This window comes from Rhincodon typus, chromosome 25, assembly GCF_021869965.1.
Source record: "Rhincodon typus isolate 14 chromosome 25, sRhiTyp1.1, whole genome shotgun sequence".
Taxonomy (NCBI): Eukaryota; Metazoa; Chordata; class Chondrichthyes; order Orectolobiformes; family Rhincodontidae; genus Rhincodon; species Rhincodon typus.
The window spans coordinates 38,083,735-38,103,102 of NC_063356.1; the positions used below are offsets into that span (position 1 = coordinate 38,083,735).

The following is a 19,368-nucleotide window of genomic DNA, read 5'->3' on the forward strand; positions in this document are numbered from 1 at the left end:
CCCTTCTAGGCCCGAAACGTCAGCCTCTCTGCTCCTATGATGCTGCTTGGCCTGCTGTGTTCATCCAGCCCTGCACCTTGTTGTAAACAGATACTCTGCTGTTCAACCTTTCATTTGGAACAGTTATACAGCACTCCTTCAGAACCATCAGCTGAGTTTATCTGATCAACTCTGGAATGTACATTAACTGACAAACCTCTGACTCAGATACTAACAGTGTTAGCAACTGAAAGCAGTGTATTTATTCCAGGAAAGAAACGAGTGAAAACCTGCACAATCAGATGCCTGATTTTAACCTCCGTTGTGCAGCAAGAACTGATGCTGACAATATAAATGAGATATTCTAGAACCTGCCCACATAAAATCCAATGGCACCATTTTGAAGATGAATAAATGTTCCCTTAATGTCTGTTATATAAGGTAGTGGCTCTGAAAGGGTTAATATTCATGTTACATTAACTCCTCCATTCTACTGATGTCACACTGCTATGATCCAGGACCACATTGCCAAATTTATGTTACAATCTGGTTAGGGTCCAGTGCCTTTATTTTTAAATTAGACAAAGGATGGGATTCAGGGGATTTACTAAGAGAATGAAGCCTCAAAATTCCATTGTTTTGAACAAACAACAATAAGCTTTACTTTACAATGTTACACAATCTACAGTACATGCATAGCTAATTGCTAACACCCAGAATTAACATGCAGTAAATGTCAATGGGAGGGTGCAATTAAGCAATGCGCAGGACACATCAAATAGCAAACGCAATTAACCCTCTTCCCCCACAAACTGTCTTGAAAATCTTGCAATAAACCCCTCTCCTATTGCTGACAGAATTCAATATTGCCACCTATTTGCAACTCGCAGCACTGAGCAGACTGCTGGTTTGATCAATACAAATAGTACAAACAGTCCCCGAAAATTTCATCACACATCTCATCTTGTGGGTGGAGGCAAGGAGTTCTACTCTACTTTCGGACGGAGCAGATGTTTTGTTATCAGCTCCCTAAGGTCCTAGTAATTATGGCTGGCCAAATGTAGTTGGACTTATTGCTATCATGCAACAACCCTCCTGGCACTACCAAGGAACAGTGTCTCTGCTACACATACTCCAAGGTGGTGTGTCATCGACCACTAATTATTACATAGGTCCAAGAAAGAGCAAGGACAAAGGAGAATTGGTGGCAGCATACCACCTCAAAAAGTATTACCCATGATCTGGATATAACCCTTATCAAATCCAAAAAGATATAAATGTAGAAAATAGGGATATGAGTAGGCCATTCAACCCTTTTGAGCCTACTCTGCTATTTCAATGTGATCATGGATGATCATCCAACTCAGGACTCTGTTCCTGCTTCCTCCCCATACCCTTTGGTCCCTGAGAACTATATCTATCTCCTCCTTGGGAAAAAAAATTAATGTTTTGGCCCCATTTGCTTTCTGTGGCAAAGAATTCCTTCGGGCTCACCACTGTCTGGGTAAAGAAATTTCTCCTCAAATCAGTCCTAAATGGCCTACCCCACATCCTTAAACTGTGACCATTGGTTCTGGATTCCCATGGTCATTAGGAGCATCCTTCCTGTGTTTACCATGTCTAGTCCTGTTAGAATTTTATAGATTTAGCGGGAATGGTCATCTGGGAAAATATCAGTTTTCTGTCCAGTATTCATCCCTCAACCAATGTAACTAAAGCAGATTACCTGCTCACTCATATTGCGTGACACTGTTTGTTGCATTGTCACATCATAACAATATTTGATTGGCTGTAACATGCTTCGGGATACCATGAGGTGCTAAAGACCTTTCTTTCTTAATTTTCAGTTGTGATATCAGATGTATAACACTGGAACGTGGAAAGAATGAATAAGGATGAGGTTCTTTAAGGCTGAATGTACTCACATGAGAAAGTCTTTTTTTCTTTGACAGGTGTAGTAATCCATTTTTTAAATTCATTCATGGGTTGCGGGCATCGCTAGTTCGGCCAACATTTATTGCCCATCGCTAGTTGCCCTTATGAAGTTGGTAGTGAGCTGGCTTCTTGAACCGCTGCAGTCTATGTGCTGTAGGTAGACCCACAATGCCTTTAGGAAGGGAATTCCAGGATTTTAACCCAGTGACAGTGAAGGAACGGCGATATATTTCCAAGTCAAGATGGTGAGTGCCTTGGAGGATAACTTGCAGAATGTGGTGTTCCCCATGTATCTGTTGTCCTTGCCCTCCTAGGTGGAAGTGGAAGGCACTGTCTAAGAATCTTTAGTGAATTTCCACAGTGTATCTTGTAGATAGTACACACTGCTGCCACTGAGTGTCGGTCGTGGAGGGAGTGGATGCTTGTGGATGTGGTGCCGATCAAGTGATGTTGTCAGGCCTCAGGAGTTTTGTTACAGCTACACTTCAGCACCTTCTTCTCTTGCAGTATAAATTGTTGTTGTCTTTGAGATTTGTTATTCTTGCAATTCTGGCCTGATGAGTGCAAGATGAAAATCTTCAAAAGGGAGGAAAGGAGATAAAGGAGGAGAGAAGATGAAGGGAGGGAAGAGAGGAAAGAAATAGTGGGGAGGTGGGTGTGGGTGAAAGGAATATGGTAGAAGGGACGGTTAGAAGGAAAGAAAGGAAGGAGGGAGGAAGAGAAGGGGCAGTTGAAGGAAGAAGAGATGATGAGGGAGGGAGTAAGGAAGGTTAATATCAAGGCTAAAATATAACTAATGTGTTTCTTCTAGCAAGGATTGTTAATGTCTAGGCTGGGTGATGCTTCAAGGTAAGCAATGGTCCATGCTAGAAATTGTAAATCGCTATGAATCATTTCATGTCTGGAGAAAAAACATCGCTTTCATTCAAGTAAAGTTGAGGGTGAGGGGGTGGAATGAGGTGAGTGTGAGGTGAATCGGGTGCTTGTGAGTGTGACGTGAGGGTGAGAGTGAGGTGGGGGTGAAGGGAATATGAGCTGAATGAGGGTGAGGCGAGTGTGAGGTGAATGAGGTCACAGTGAGTGTGAGGTAGGGGTGAAGGTGGGGGAGTTGAATGAGGTCAGGGTGAGGGTGAGGATGAGGTGGGAGGTGAGTGTGAGGTGAGTGTGAGGTGAATGAGGTCACAGTGAGTGTGAGGTAGGTGTGAGGTGAATGAGTTATGTATGAGATCAGTGTGATTTGAATGAGGCCAGAATGAGTATAAGGTGGGTGTGAAGTGGATATGCGATGAATGAGTTGAGTCTAAAGTGAATGAGGTTGGGTTGAGTGTGAGGTGGGTGCAAGATGAAGGAGGACAGGATGAGTGTGAGGTGAATGAGTTGAGTGTGAGTGGGTGTGAAGTGATGAGGTTGGGTGATGTGAGGTGAATGAGGTTGGGGTGTGTGAGCTGGGTGTGAGGTGAATGAGTTGAGTGTGGGGGTGAGGGGTGGTGAGTGAGGAGAAGGAATGCCTTTTTCAATAATCCAGTCAGTACAAAAATCCTCAAAAGCTTTAGTGATATAGAATTCAGGAGGTGACATCTGAAAAGAATGATTGTTTTGATGACTTAGAAATGAAACATAACTTTATTTACATAGAAAGGGGTCATTACAGGAAACTTGCCATGTACAAACAGACTCAAAATTTAAGACTCATACAGAATGCAGCAATAAACAATAGCTGACATTATACATCGATAGAATTACCAAGAAAAGATTGCGTGTTAATTTGAACTATGTTGATCATACTGTGGAAGCTCCATGAGCCATTCGGTTACTGGTAGTGCCAGGTGCGATCTAGGAAGGTTGAACTTGTCTGGATGTAGTCTCTCAAATCATATTACAGCATCCAAACCCTCTGGGATTAGTGAAGGAGGTGGGAAACAAGAGTTGTTGGCACAGATCAGTGAGCACAGCTAGATCCAAGTCCAGCAAATTAAAATACCTAGTCCCTGTTTGATTTGAATACGTTTCCAGACATAATCTTCCCAACAGCGGTGGCGGGGGCAGGATTTGGGGGGCATACATGGCACAGTGGCTCAGTGGTTAGCACTGCTGCCTCACATCACCAGGGGCCTGGGTTCAATTCCACCCTCAGGCAGTGTGGAGTTTGCGCATTCTCCCATGTCTGCTTAGGTTTCCTCTGGGTGCTCCAGTTTCCTTCGCACTCCATAGATGTGTAGGTTAGGTGGATTGGCCATGCTAAATTGTAGTGCCCAGGGATGTGTAGGTTAGGCGGATTGGGAATGGGAAATGTAGGGTTACAGCGATGGGGGTGGGTCTGGGTGGGATGTTCTTTGGGTAGTCAGTGTGGACTTGATGGGCTCAATGGCCTGTTTCCCCACTGTAGGGATTCTATGATTCTAATGGCATCAACGGCATGATTGCTAACAAACCCATCAATCGAATCCATGTTTTATAATCAATGGCTATTTGAATGGGAGTTGAAGGGGCACAGTTGTGGTACCCAGTCTGACTCTGAACTGGAAGACTTGAGGAATAAGGGCCCCCCTGGATTCTGTAGGCCACAGTAGCCAGCCACTGGTGCGCATATACAACCTGGATAAGTGGGGAAGGTTGGCAGTGGGAAACGTATCTATCACTCTCCAGGTCCTCACATGAAGAATGGTCGACCAGAACCATGGTGACCCTGTGTAACATGGGATAAGCCAAAGGAGAGGGGCATTTCAACATAGAACATTGGACAAGGAGCACACCAGTACCAAACCTTAAAGCTCGATCAAGACATTTCCATTAAATGCGCAGTGAACTTTACTCAGCAGGTTGCCAAGCCAGGCCAGTTGCAGGTTCAATCACCAGTCCCACCTGAACTCAGGTCAGGGAATGGAAATGGCTGTTCCTGAGCTGGGGAGTGGGTGGGGAATATCAGAGAGCTGCAGATTGAAGGCCAGAGGTCGGGATTGGAAATAACATGGACAATGGCTGGATGGTCAAAGTGCACAGATTGCAGACTGCTGTGGAACCTCACTCGCACCCCCCAAGAGATCAAGGTGGGTGGGGAATGGGAGACTGGGAAGGGGTGTGGGAGAAAGGGAGAGGAATGTGAGAAAGATCATAGAACCCCTATAACATGAAAGCCGGTCATTCGGCAATCAAGTCCACACCGACCCTCCGAAGAGCATCCCACCCAGACCCATCCCCCTATCCTATCCCTGTAACCCTGCATTTCCCATTGCTGATCCACCTAGCTTGCACATCCCTGGACAATGGGCAATTTAGCATGGCCAATCTTTGAAGTGTGGGAGGAAACAGAAGCACCTGGAGGAAACCCACACAGACACAGTGAGAATGTGCAAACTCCACACAGACAGTCACCCAAGGGTTGAATTGGATCCAGGTCCCTGGCGCTGTGAGGCAGCGGTGCTAACCTTTGAGCTACCATGCTACTGATAGGAGAGATGGAGGAGGATGGGAGAGTGAGGGAGGAGGATGGGAAAGAGGGAGGGGGATGGGAGAGAAGGGGTGTGGTACAGGGGGAGGAGAATGGGGGAAGAAGGAGTGTGAGACAGAGGCGGGGAATGGGAGAGTGGGAGGGGGATGGGAGAGAGTGAGGGAGGGAATGTGGGACAGAGGGCGGGGAATGGGGAACACTCACTGACACAAAGGTGATGTTGAGATCACACCCAGATCAACCACAATCTAATGGAATGGTGGAGCATGATCGATGGACTGAATGGCCTAATCTTGCTCCTAAGGCCTTTGTTTCTATGTTGAAGACTGCAGGCAGATGTAGGTACTCATCAAGCATCTAGCTGTGCAAAACCAATTAGGTTTATTGTTGTGCAGCAAACTCCTCCAATAGCTCAGGAGAGGAACACACAGGCTGGTGTGCTACTGGAATAGGCTTGTTCTCTGAGCTGCTTAAATCCTCTCTGCTAAGGCTGGACACTGTAGGGTTCCAACCCCACCCTGACTGGCCTGGCATCTCCTGGTTAACATTGGACACTGCTTCAGTTGATCAAGGAGGAAAAGGAGAACTAAATCAGAAGAAAGAGTTATCTTTTGTTTTCACCTTTCTTGAATACTTTTGCTTTTTATACATCCAAATACTAGAGCGGGGGGGAAGTGAAATAGTTGGCTGTCTGCCAGTCAAGAGTCAACCCATTGAACGACAAACAGGCTGCTCACTTCTTGATTGTTTCTGGGAAAAGAGCGTACCATGAGGATGGAGATATTGAAGGATCAACGGCGAGGGCAGTTGGAGGCAGGAAGTCATAGGATGAAACCTCCCTGAATAATACCAGAGTTGGCAGCTGTAAGTACAGGTGTAACCCTTGGTCTCCAGGTGGAACACATGCAGCTGACCATATGTCATATCGCCAAGTGTGCAGACAATGCAAAGCTGGGAGGGAAGGTATGTAGTGACGAGAATGCAGAAATGCTTCAATGTGATTTGGACAAGTTGACTGAGTTGGATAATGCATGGCAGATGATGTATAATTTGGATAAATGTGTGGTTATCCAAGGCAGCAGAAACAGGGAGGCTAATTATTTTCCGAAAGGCAATAGATTGAGAAATGGAGAGGTGCTATGGTGTCCTTATACACCGCTCACTGAAAGTAAACATCGTAGATGTAGCAGGAAATGAAGAAGACAAATGATATGTTGGCTTCATAGCAAGAGGTTTTGAGTACGGGAGCAGAGTACAGGAGTCTTACTGCAATTGTGCAGGGCCTTGGTGAAACCACAACTTGAGTATTATGTGATAACAAGGTGTAGAGCTGGATGAACACAGCAGGCCAAGCAGCATCATAGGAGCAGGAAGGCTGACGTTTCGGGCCTAGACCCTTCATCAGATTTTTCATCCAGCTCTACACCTTGTTATCTCAGATTTTCCAGCATCTGCAGTTCCTCCTATCTCGAGTATTATGTGCAGTTTTGATCTCCTTACTTGAGGAAGGATGTTCTGACTTGGAGGGAGTGCATTAAAGGTTTATCAGACTGACTCCTGGAATGGCAAGACTGACATATGAAGAGAGATTGAATCGGTAAGGGCTATGTTCATGGGAGTTAGAAACTTATAAAATTCAAAACAGGAAGAGACAAGGCAAATGCAGGAAGGATGCCCAGACCATCCAGAACCAGGGGTCACAGTCTGAAGATACAGGATAGACTGTTTAGGACTGAGATGAGGAGAAATTTCTTCACTCAGACAGCGATGAGTCCACGGAATTCTCTGCCACAGAAAGCAGTTGGGGCCAAAACATTGAATGTTTTAAAGGAGTTAAACATAGTTTAAAAGGTAAGGGGTGAAAGCAGGACCAGGGACTGAGCTGGATGATCAGCCATGTTAGTATTGAATGGTGGAGCAGGTTTGAAATAGCCTACTTCTGTTCCTATTTGTTCTTCTGTGTTTAATATGGACCCAAAGACAAATTAAACGCTGCCATTTATTTAAATGAGGAAACCTGCCCCACAGTCCCCATGATGTGATTGAATTGGCTGAACAATGCCCCTAATAATAAGCACCTGATTGGCCCACGAACCCTGTGACAGACACATGATCCAAGGCTGTTGGAAGCTACATGTACATTTCACAGCATAATGTTCCATATAAGTTCACATTAACCCTAACTGGGTCACACTGTGTGTGCTGTCAGGGTCTCTGACACACATCCTCCAGCCTTCTAAAATCAATATCAAGTTCAACAATTTTAGGGCTTAAGGTGCCTTCTACCGCATCCTTACCCCAACCCCTACACACCAGGCTTTATTATCACATGGTCTGATAATGCACTGTTAACCACTAATTCTCTGCATTAGCAGCTATTCATTCTCCTCAGCTGATTGTTATCCACTCCTTTGTCTGTCCGACTGTCCTTCTCTTTTCTAAGGAAGGGTCACCAGACCCGAAACGTTAACTCTTATCTTTTCTTCACGGATGCTGCCAGACCTGCTGAGCTTTTCCAGCAACTTCTGTTTCTGTCCTTCTCTTTTTTCGGGCTCTATCACCATCTATTGTTTACTCCCTGCCTGCGCCCCGTCTTCTCCGTGGAAACCAACTTTTTTCCTAGCTACCATCAGTTCTGAGGAAGGGTCACTGCACGTGAAATGTAAACTCTGATTTCTCTCCACAGATGCTGCCAGACCTGCTGAGGTTTTCCAGCAACTTCTGTTTTTGTCACTGAAACACAGCCAGCACCTGGCAACCCAGAGATAATATGCTAAAGGATTTTCACACTTTGAAACCTTCCACTTAGAACCAAACCTGTCCTTTGAGATTATTTTTCTGGTGCTGATTGTTTTACTGTTTTGGGATGTTAGATTTGAACCAGAATGGAGCACTGGAGATGGTGGCACGGTGGCTCCGTGGTTAGCGCTGCTGCCTCACAGTGCCAGGGACCTGGGTTCGATTCCACCCCTCAGGCGACTGTTTGTGTGGAGTTTGCACGTTCTCCCCATGTCTGTGTGGGTTTCCTCCATGCGCTCTGGCTTCCTCCCATAGTCCAAAGATGTGCAACTAAGGTGGATTGGCCGTGGTAAATTGCCCATAGTGTCCAGGCTTGGTAGATTAGCCATTGGTTAAGGTGGGTTTATGGGGATAGCGTAGAGGGATGGGTCTGGTAGGATGTTCTTTGGAGGGTCAGTGTGGACCCAATGGGCCAAATGATCTGTTTCCACACTGTAGGGATTCTGTGATCTGTTCTGGTTCCTGACTGGATTAGGGAATATGTGTGGTCAGAGATCAGCACAAATTGAAGGCTAACAGTTGATGCACACTCAAGGCCCTGGGATCTCCTGGGCTTATTCTCATTTGCCGAAACAGGTCACAAGGGACTATCCCAGAGGTCTTCCACCCCTTACTGGTCCCATCTCCCAGGTGATTCCATAGCTGTACATGTTTGGAAACGGAGAGTGGGAAGTGGGATAGAAACGTTTAGTCAGGATGCTCCTGTTACAAGGGATGTGGCACAGGTTTATTAGACAAGCTGACCATTTCCTGCTGCTATTGTAAGAGCTACAAAACCCAGTTCTCACCTTAGAGTTTCCCTGATTCATTTCCTTGTTCTGGATAAGGGCTTAGGTTTTATTTGGTGTCATGAGCTGGGTCCTCATTATTGGTGGAGCTGTGAGTCTGGAACTCAGTGCAATGCAGGACTCTAAAACGTTTGTGACTTGTGAGGCCCCAGTAGGTACAATATCAGTCAAGGTTAGTTACCAAAGGATTACAGCAGAGTGAGTGACAGCCAAAGGGGTGTGAGGGTGATACCTTCAATCACATTCGCTGTTGAATTAGCTGAATAGATTAGTGGTAAAGATCTTACAATTAACCTCAGCACCGCAGGTTAGTTTGTGTGTGTGTGTGTGTGTGTGTGTGTGTGTGTGTGAGAGAGGGAGAAAGAGAGAGTGTGTGTAAGAGAGAGAGTGTGTGTTTGTGTGTGTGAGAGAGAGACAGTGTGTGTGTGTGTCTGTGTGTGTGTGTCTGTGTATATGTCTGAGTCTGTGTGTGTATGTGTGTGTCTGTGTGTATGTGTGTGACTGTGTGTGTCTGTGTGTATGTGTGTGTGTGTGAGAGGGAGAGAGTGTGTGTGTGTGTCTGTGTATATCTCGGAGTCTGTGTGTGTATGTGTGTGTGTGACAGACAGAGTGTGTGTGTGAGAGAGAATGTGTGTGTGTGTGTTTATGTGTGTGTGTGTGTGTAATGGAAGACCATCAGAATTTTTAGGAGAGGACCTGTTTTCAGTTGTTCCTTTGACATGGCACAGTCACATAGAGAGTACACTTATCCTGGGTACAAGTGCACACAACGTGTTTATTTGCTATAAAGTCCAACAACAACATCCTTTCTGTAGCTCTTTACTCTCTGAGCAATGACAAATTAAACATACAAACACAAAAAAATCACCAGGTTTGTCCAAAATCCTCCTACAGACTGACCTGAATTTCATTTTCCACCCTGTCAATGACCTTCTCCACCAGCCTTACATCCTGCTCCAGTCGTACAGCTTCCTGAGATTTAACAGTTATTTCCTCTTTCAGTTCCTCTACCTTGATCCTGATGTCATGGCAGGATTTGGCCTCTTGCCATTCCCTCTGAGACCTGACAATCTCTAGATCAGTCTCCAGGTCCTGGGCTTTCAGCAGGCAGTCCCTCAGTTTCTCCTCGCACTCCTCCAGTTTCTCCTTCATTTCTTCCAGCTGCTCCCGGAGCTCTGCCCCATGGAGCTGCTCGGCTTTCAGTTCATTCTCCCAGAATTCCACCTCCTCTGCCTCCGTGCTCCTCTCACCTATCAGCTCCTGGAGCCTGATGATCTCCTCGTGGGTGTTTGGCTCATTGTCTTCCTGTAGCTTTGCGATTTCCATTTCACTCGCCTCCAGCTCAGCTTGGATACTTGTCAGCTTCTGTTGCTGATGCTGCAGCAGCTGGTTCAGCTCCTCTCCCAGATGTTGGTCAGAATTTGAGGCCTTCTTCTCAGGCCCAGGGTCTTTGCCCTTGACCTTTCCTTCCTTGCTCTTCCCAAACAATCCCAGCCACTCTCGAGCCCCTTCAGCAAAATTTAGGGACTTTCTCTTGGCTTCCTTCACATGACTGTTTTTGTCACTTTTACTCCGTAGTTTTGCTAACGGAGGGAGGCTCTGTCTGTGAACACTCCTCTCTGGCCTTCTGTGCTTCTCTGACACAGGCTGCAGGTTGAGGGAAGGCCCGGTGCGGTTTAGTATCAGCTGAACGTCTTTCGTTTGTTGGCCCCACTTACTGAGGGATGGCAAGAGTTTCTCATCTGGTGTGAAATGCCTTTCAATGTCCTTCCACTTTTCCTTTAGAGTGTAGCGCCCAGTGCGGCCTGCAAATTAAATGGAGAAAGAGGGTTGCTAACACCGGGTTTCCATGACATAAGGAAAATGAGATGTGGCTCACAGACCCACCCCAGGATCTTTCAGTGCAGTAGAAAGAAATTGATATAGCACCTTTCACAACTTGCATTTATATAGCAGCTCAGTAGGCTTAAGGCCGGGCAGATAGGAGGGCAATTTGCCCACCCCCTGTAGGTTGGCATGAGGATGGTAGCTAGTCACCCGTCATATTTGGAGTTGTTGGTTGCTTCACTGAGCTGACTGGTTTTCGTTTCATCTCCCTTCTTCATCTTCAGTGCTGTATAGCTGTTTGTTTATCATACCAGTGGTTAAAAACCAGGCTTCCAGGAAGTTTCGTGCTAGGCTTTGCTTTGCTGTCCCAGTGCTGTTACTTTATCCCAGTTAAACTGATATCCTTCTACGCACTGCAACACCCCACAGCTGCACAAAAACGAAGAGGAACACCCAAAAACACCCACAAGAGCAACGGGTTTTCTAACAGCTTCATCTGCCAACGCCTAGCAAATAAACAACAACAAGACACTGTATGCCCCCACACACTGGCCACCCTAAACTATATTAGAAACACATCAGAACTGACTACAAGACTCTTACGACCTCTTGGAATAACAATAGCACACAAACCAACAGCCAGTTACTCTCAAAGACGAAAGACCCTTACCCAAAATAAGAAGGGCAAATGTGATATATAAAATACCTTGCAGCAGCTGCGAGAACCACTACATAGGACAGACAGGCAGGAAACCTGCCACCAGGGTACATAAACACCAACTCGCAGTGAAACAATACAACCAACTCTCCCTCGTTTCAATACACTCCGATGTAGAAGGATATCAGTTTAACTGGGACGAAGTAACAATACTGGGACATGCAAAACAAAGACAAGCATGAGAATTCCTGGAGGCCTAGTTTTCAACCACCGGTGCGAGAAACAAACATGTTGAAATTGCCCCCATCTACATAGCACTACAGTACAAAACTGGAAATGGGATTTCCCACCATGACAGACCAGATCATATAAATTCCGTTCTGAGGAAGGGTCACCAGACCCGAAATGTTAACTCTGTTTTCTCCTTCACAGATGCTGCCAGACCTGTTGAGCTTTCCCAGCAACTTTGTTTATGTTCCATATAAATTCAGAGCAGGACAGAACAACAGCACTAAAGACGTCACCTTGAAGGGAGACAAAACATTGTCACGAAAACCACTCAGTTCGGCAAACCAACCAACAACTCCATCCACAACCCGAGCTACAGACCTTTGCTAAAACATTAAACCCATCATATTTCGAGAGAGCAACAGAGTTAATGTTTCAACTCTGATATGACTCTTCTTCAGAAGTGAAGCAGACCCAATTCGGAAGAAGCCGTACCAGATTTGAAAGTTTCACTCTGTTTCTCTCTCCACAGATCCTGCTGAGCTTCTCCAGCACTCCCTGCGTTTGTTTCACATTTCCAGCATCATAAGTATTTTGCTTATTGCTGCCATGTTTACACTCACCTGCCAAGAACATGCGTTTTTTTTTTGGAGAGGGGGTTGTATTGGGTGAGGTCTGTAAAATGCAGCCTCAGAACTCCAGTGTAAATCTCTAAACTGACATTGTCTGAGGTGATGTCTTTCAGATTAGAAACTAACCTCATCTGACCCTCACGTCTATATTAAAGATTGCATGACACTACATTTTGAAGAACAGCAGGGGAGTTACTCCCAGTGTTTTATGCAAAATTTGCCTTTCACTTAATATTGCAAAATGTGACAAAATTATCTGATCATTATTACGTCTGTGGGAGCTTGCTGGGTGCAAATTGTCTGCCATATGTCCTACAATAGTGACAGCGTTACATTGGCTATACAGTGCTTTGAGCCATCTGGTGGTTGTGAAGGGCACTGTATAAATTCAAGCTTTTTATTCGGGTGATCTGTGGGGCAGATATCATTCGGGCTGTTATGCATGAACACATTCCTGATGAGTTCATTAACTGGCCCGTTACACAACAGCTAAAAAATGACCAGTGATGCTATCAGCTGAGAAATACCAAAAGCCACTTTGTAAGCTGTTCCTTTGTCCATTAATTCAGCGGATGTGAGGATACATTTCAAATAAAGCTGTAATAACACCTGCGTTAAAATAGCAGCCTGTAGAATCCATTACAATTGGGTCAAACGTTCCTTTGTTTGTGACCAATGATGGTGTCCAGAGGAACTCTTCCCCTAGTTAATTGTCCAGTTTAGCTTCCAACTAGGGTGCTCCGATTTTGTTGAGTAAGCTGCAATGCCTGCTGTTTCCAGCAGGTGGGGCAGTCATCACCTTGGCTGACCACTGTGTGACTACATTGGACTAAAATGGCAATATTGGCAGTGAGGGGTCAATGTTGGCAGTGAGGGATCAATATTGGCAGTGAGGAGTCAATGTTGGCAGTGAGGGGTCAATGTTGGCAGTGAGGGGTCAATATTGGCAGTGAGGGGTCAATGTTGGCAGTGAGGGGTCAATGTTGGCAGTGAGGGGTCAATGTTGGCAGTGAGGGGTCAATGTTGGCAGTGAGGGGTTAATGTTGGCAGTGAGGGGTCAATGCACTGAATCCTCTCTATCAATCCGCTGCTGCACCATCTAACTTTGTCAGAAATGTGGAGGGAAGTCCAAGAAAAGTCAGGATTCCAGGGGATGGTTTTTACTTCAACTGCCCCAGAGAAACTAACTGAGTAGTACTACGAGTTTCGCTTTTTATTAAAGCATTCTATTTAAGCCAATCTCTTCTCAGTTTAAAGATTCTTCTCTCCCTCAGAGATGGTGTTGACAACTTTACTATGAATATTCATAACAGACTGTTTCTCAGCATATAAGCAAGGGCACACATCATTTGCCCGATATTAGGCCTCAGGTTTCATTTCAGCAACTGGAGTAAACTGCTAGTGTCACCAGAGGCAGTTTGTCCATTTTAATCCATCCAGTCTGGGCAGCCTGACCCAAAAAGCAGCCTTCTAGTAAACCCCTTGGGTGGGGAGAAAGGGAAAGCAGTGATCGTGGCAGGGCGAGTAGATCTGAGGTGGGCCCCAGGATAAGCAAGCCTGTATCGGTGATGGGGAGAGGATATCTGCTCCTCTTGGCACTATATAACCAGATGGTGCGGCCTGGCCAGAATAGGGAAGACTGACCAGAATTTCCCAATTTCAAAAAGGGATTGTAAAACAAGGAACTATAGCAAGCAGGGAATCAAATGTTAGTTTTAAACAGTGTCTAAAGGCCTAGAATGTCACACAAACCAATATAATTTGCCATTTGGATGTCCTTTTGGCCTAGACTTTATTCCCACGAAATGGTCCTTTTTTGCTTCCATTTTCTAATTCTCCTCCTGCATTAAAAAGGCAGAATACTTCCCCCTTTAAAAACCAGAGACTCCATTATCCGCTGTTGCCAGTAATGTGCAAGGATGGAGCCTATTTCAGCACCCAATGATCTGTTTTTTGGAAAGCAGCTGATTGAATAAGAATAAAACCATCAGAAAGCGTCCTCAGGGATTAGTAGATACATTTGGAAACACCCCATTGGACACAAATTCCTCCCCGATTCCTCCATCCCTTGTGATTCCTAGGCTTTACATTTCTGAAGGGTCAGAGTCACGGGCAAAGCCCATTATCACTTCTCTTCCCACCCCCCACAAACAGTCCACAGTAATTGTGTGAAATGAGGAGAGCACAGAAACAAAATGGAGGAAGTAGACCACTGAGTCTGCTCTGCCATTCAATGAGATCATGGCTGATCTGATAATCCTCAACTCCACTTTCCTGCCTTTTCCCCACAACCCTTCATTCCCTTACAGATTAAAAATCTCTCAATCTCAGCCTTCAATATGATCCAAATCCAACAGTTGTCTGCCATAAAGAATTCCACAGATTCACTGTCCTATGAGAGAAGAAGTTCCTCCTCATTTCTCTGTGTTAAATTGGCAATCCCTTACTATGAGATTATGTCATAGAATCCCTACAATGCAGCTAGAGGCTGTTTGGCCCATTGAGTCTACACTGAGCCTCTGAAGAGCATCCCACCCTATTCCCATTATCCCACAGCTAACCCACACATTGTGAGCAATTTAGCATAACCTACCCACCTAACCTGCACATGTTTGGATTGGAGGAGGAAACCAGAGCTCCTGGAGGAAATCAACACAGATACAGGAGAACATGCAAACTCCACACAGACAGTCACCTGAGGATGGACTCGAACCCAGGTCCCTGGCACTGTGAGGCAGCAGTTCTAAAGACTCAGCCACTGTGCTAACTGCCAATGGTCCTAAATTCTAACCTCTCAGCATCTATCCTGTCAAGCTTCCGAACAATCTCAAATGTTTCATTAAAGCCAATTCTCAATCTTCTAAACTCCAATGAGTACAGACCACGCCCACACCCCCAACACCCAAATCCCCGATATGATGAGGGTGATCCTGCCAGTTCTGATTTGGAATAAAGTCTGAATGTTGAGGGATATAGTTCAGTCTAATGAGGTACCACCCAGCATCAGACAGAGAATACTTTCCTTACCCATGGCCTGTGCCAGGGCTATGACCACCTCTTGGCACGTGGTCTTCTCGTTGACTCCACAGACCACTCTCTGAACTCCGTCCACCCACACCTTCAACTCCATGGTCCAAAGCTCCAGTGGGAGGCTGTGTTAGGTGGTTAGGAGAATGAGGAAGGGGTAAGAGGGAGCCACCTCAATGCTGGACCTTCAAGATGATTCACTGGCCGCTTCTCAGATGGACACTGAACATGTGTCTCACCAGGGTGAAGACAGAATCTGGGAAAAGAAAGTTAAAATTAGAACTTTGAGATTAAACAAATACATTGACTTTTACTGCAAAAAACACAACAAACACCTTTAATGCAATGGTTTACAATTATTGAATGCACAGCCTGTATCTACCACTTTGCTCAATATAAACTCAATGCCCAGTCCTTTGCCATTCTCAATTATATCCATCTCATGTATTTTCTTCAACCCCTTTTTGGACCTACTAGAAGATGTTTGTCCTGGTGGCTCAGTGGTTAGCACTGCTGCCTCACAGCACCAGGGACCTGGGTTTGATTCTACCCTCAGGTGACCGTCTGTGAGTTTGTACATTCTCCCTGGGTCTGTGTGGGTTTGTTCCAGTTTCCTCCCACAGTCCAAAGATGTGCAGGTTAGCTGGATTAGCCATGGAAAATGCAGGGTTACAGGGATGGGGTGGGTCTCGATGGGATGCTCTTCAGGGGCTGGGTGTGGACTTGATGGGCTGAGTGGCCTGCTTCCACACTGTAGGGATTCTATTTTAATACTGGAATCCATAAGACCACACAATGTAGGAGCAAAGATAGACCATTCAGTCTGCTCCACTGTTCAAAGGGATCATGGTGGATTAATAGACTCAACTCCACCTTCCTGTGTTTTCCCCAGGGACTATTTCCTGATTTCAATCAATAATGGAATCAATTTCTTTTCCCCAAAGGATATCAAATAGTGAGATCTCGTAGTGCAGTGCTAGCATCCCCACCTCTGCACCGGAAATTCCAGGCTCCAATCCCAATCCAGAACTTGATGACCAAGGAAAGTGGTTTCTTAACACAGCCGGATTGAGTTTCAGATTGTAAATCTTTTCAACATGCACCAATGACAGGCAACAGGAGGGGAAGAGATTCTTGGTCAACCATACAGTGGGACAAAATTAGAGCCTCTCCTGCCCATAGCTCTAAGCTGCTACATGCATGTAAGTGTATGTTGCCACAGCAACCCTGAATCCTTTTGGGGGAAGGGGTGGAGCAATTGGCTGGATGGCCTGCATGGATCATTTTAGTGCTAAAAGCACAAGATTCAATTCCCCATTCCAGCCAGGATGGATTTCGAACCTGCCTTCTTGACCTACCCTAAGTGGAGGTGTGTGTATTACCTGCCTTTGGGCAGGGAACACAAGGAGATAACTGAACAATTCGACCTTTCAAAGGCTACGATTGAGTTTTGCTGGTTGAGGGTCTGGAGCGATATGGAGCAAAGGGGCTGAAGTACAGATCTACCATGATCCAATTGAGTTGCAGAATGACCAACCTCCAGTCACATATTCCTTCCAGGTTTGATACAATGCTGTGCATTTCCAAAGCATTCTCATGTTCACCTCCATCAAGTAACGGTCACATAGTCATAGTCATACAGAATAGACAAAGATGCTTCGGTCCAACTAGTCGATGCCGACCATGTTCCCAAACCAAACTAGTCCCACTTGCCTGCGTTTGGTCCAAATCCCACCAAACTTTTCCTATTCATGTACTTATCCAAATGTGTTTTAAATGTTATAACTGTACCTGCATCCATCACTTTCTCTGGCAGTTCATTTCACACAGGACACTGTCTGTGTAAAAAAGTTGTCCCTCATGTCCTTTTTAAATCCTTCTCCGCTCACCTTAAAAGTATGTCCCCTAGCTTTGAACTCCCCTACTGTAGGGAAAAGACCCTTGTCATTCACCTCATCTACGCCCCTCATGATTTTATAAACTTCGATAAGGTCATGCCTCAACCTCCTATGCTCCAGTGAAAGAAGTGCCAGCCTATTTTCATATCTCAAACCCTCCATTCCTGGCAAAATGCTCGTAAATCTTTTCTGAACCCTCTCCAGCTTAATGCTATCCTTCCTATAACGGGGCAACCAGAACTTGGCACAGTGCTCCAGAAGAGGCCTCACCAATGTCCTGTACAACATGACGTCCCAACTCCTATATTCAATGTTCTGAGCAATGAAGGCAAGGATGATGGTCATTTCAAAATGTAGCCACTGTCTCTTCCTACATTGGTAGATATTTGTGGTCAGATTCCATGGCTGCTATCAGCCTATCTCTCAATAAGAAAACACAGCGTCCTGTCTGATACAGTTGACCGTAACAACCTACAACAGCATTCTGCTGACATACTAAGGGAAATGAAGTAACTCCACAGAGGCCAGTATCCCATCTCCAAGTTGCCATTTATTTACACATGGCGAGTCCTTGACACTGATCCAGCTCCTCTAGAGCCACCTCTCAGAGTGAATAGGATGTCTGACACTTCTGTTCTTATCTGTCAGCCAGGGCTCCCTGATTGGACCAGGTTAACAACCCCAATCAGGAAACTCATGTTCTATGAAGTCCTCCTGGCTGACCTCATTCCAATCACTACAGGAAAGGACACAACTGAAAGTAAAAATACGACTATTTGTTTAATTCATATCTACAATCAGGACAGAATCAGAAACCGATGACTGACCACTTGTCACAACAGACTAAAGTAAAGAAATAAAATAAAGGATTATATTTACAACTAATGAGTCTTTTTAATGCATAGCCACCATTATAATATCAGAAATATAGGAGCCAGATTTCATTCAGCAAATTCTCACCAACAGCATTGAAATTGAGGAACAAAAGCAGAAGTTGCTGGAAAAGCTCAGAAGGTCTGGCAACATCTGTGAAAAAAAAATCGGAGTTAACATTTTGGGTCCAGTGACCCTTTCTCAGAACTGATGGGCAGTTCTGAGAAAGGGTCACCAGACCAAAACGTTAACTCTGATTTTTTTCTTCATGGATGCTGCCAGACCTGCTGAGCTTTTCCAGCAACTTCTGTTTTTGTTCCTGAGTTACAGCATCCGCAGTTCTTTCGGTTTTTATTGAGATTGAGGTCCTTTTTTAAGGAAAGTTATTCTTGCATTGTAGGCAGTCCAGAGATGGTTCACTAGGTTGGAACCAGTTATGGAGGGACTGGTTTAGAAGGAAAAGTCGAGTAAGTTGGGCCTATGCTCATTGGAGTTCAGAAGATGAGAAGCGACCTTACTGAAACATAGAGGATTTTAGGGGACGTCACAAGGTAGATGTGGAGATGTTGTTTCTCCTTGTGGGGGATTCTAGGACCAGAGGACTCAATCCCAGAATGAGGAGTCGCACATTTGAGACAGAGATAAGGACGAATTTCTTCTTTCAGAGCATAGTGAATCTGTGGAATACTTTACCACAGAGAGCTGTTGAGGCTGGGTCATTAAGTACATTTAAGGCTAAGATAGAGAGATTTCTAATCATTGAGGGAATCAAGGGTTATGGGAAAAGGCAGAAAAGTTGAGTTGAGGATTATCAGATCAGCCTCGATCTCATTGTACGGTAGTCTCAATGGACTGAATGGCTTATTTCTGCTCCTATCTCTGGTCTTATGCAGATAATGACCAGATAATCTGATTGAGGGATGATAGTTCAGGGTTAAATCTTGATAAACAGGAGATATGGGAATTTTCCGTTCCATCTCCTTCAGAACTCTCCAATGGGATCTTTCATGTCCACGCAAGAGGGTGATAGGACTTTGATTGGGTGAGTCAATGGAACAATGGTACATTCTAAAGGGGGGGTGCATCCTCTCAGTGCTGCAATAGACCTCGATTATGTTATCAAAGCTTCGGAGTGTGAAGGAAACCCATGATTGAATGACTCTGAGTTCCTGACTAACACACATCCATCAAACATCAAAGTGCAAAGTAAAAGAGAAAGCAGCATCTAGCTTTCTTTTCCCGACTCTGCTCTAAGAAGAGGATATTCACAAACAGC

The 19,368-nt window shown here is 45.2% G+C and overlaps 1 protein-coding gene across 3 annotated transcripts in view; it reads right to left on the reverse strand.

Moving 5' to 3' along the window:
- Positions 1-15,460, reverse strand: part of LOC125486073 (ras association domain-containing protein 8-like) — a 52,748-nt gene extending 37,288 nt beyond the window's left edge. The window contains exons 1-2 of one of the 3 annotated variants that reach the window (XM_048612113.1): positions 15,322-15,460; positions 9,850-10,754 (exon numbers count right to left, since the gene is read on the reverse strand). In XM_048612113.1, the coding sequence (XP_048468070.1) occupies positions 9,850-10,754; positions 15,322-15,424 (1,008 nt within the window). In that variant the 5' untranslated portion in view covers positions 15,425-15,460. Of the gene's footprint in view, positions 1-9,849; positions 10,755-10,878; positions 11,167-12,285; positions 12,364-15,321 lie in introns of those variants that run through there. The other 2 variants (XM_048612115.1, XM_048612114.1) reach the window with 2 other exon arrangements.
- Between the last annotated feature and the right edge of the window lie 3,908 nt (positions 15,461-19,368).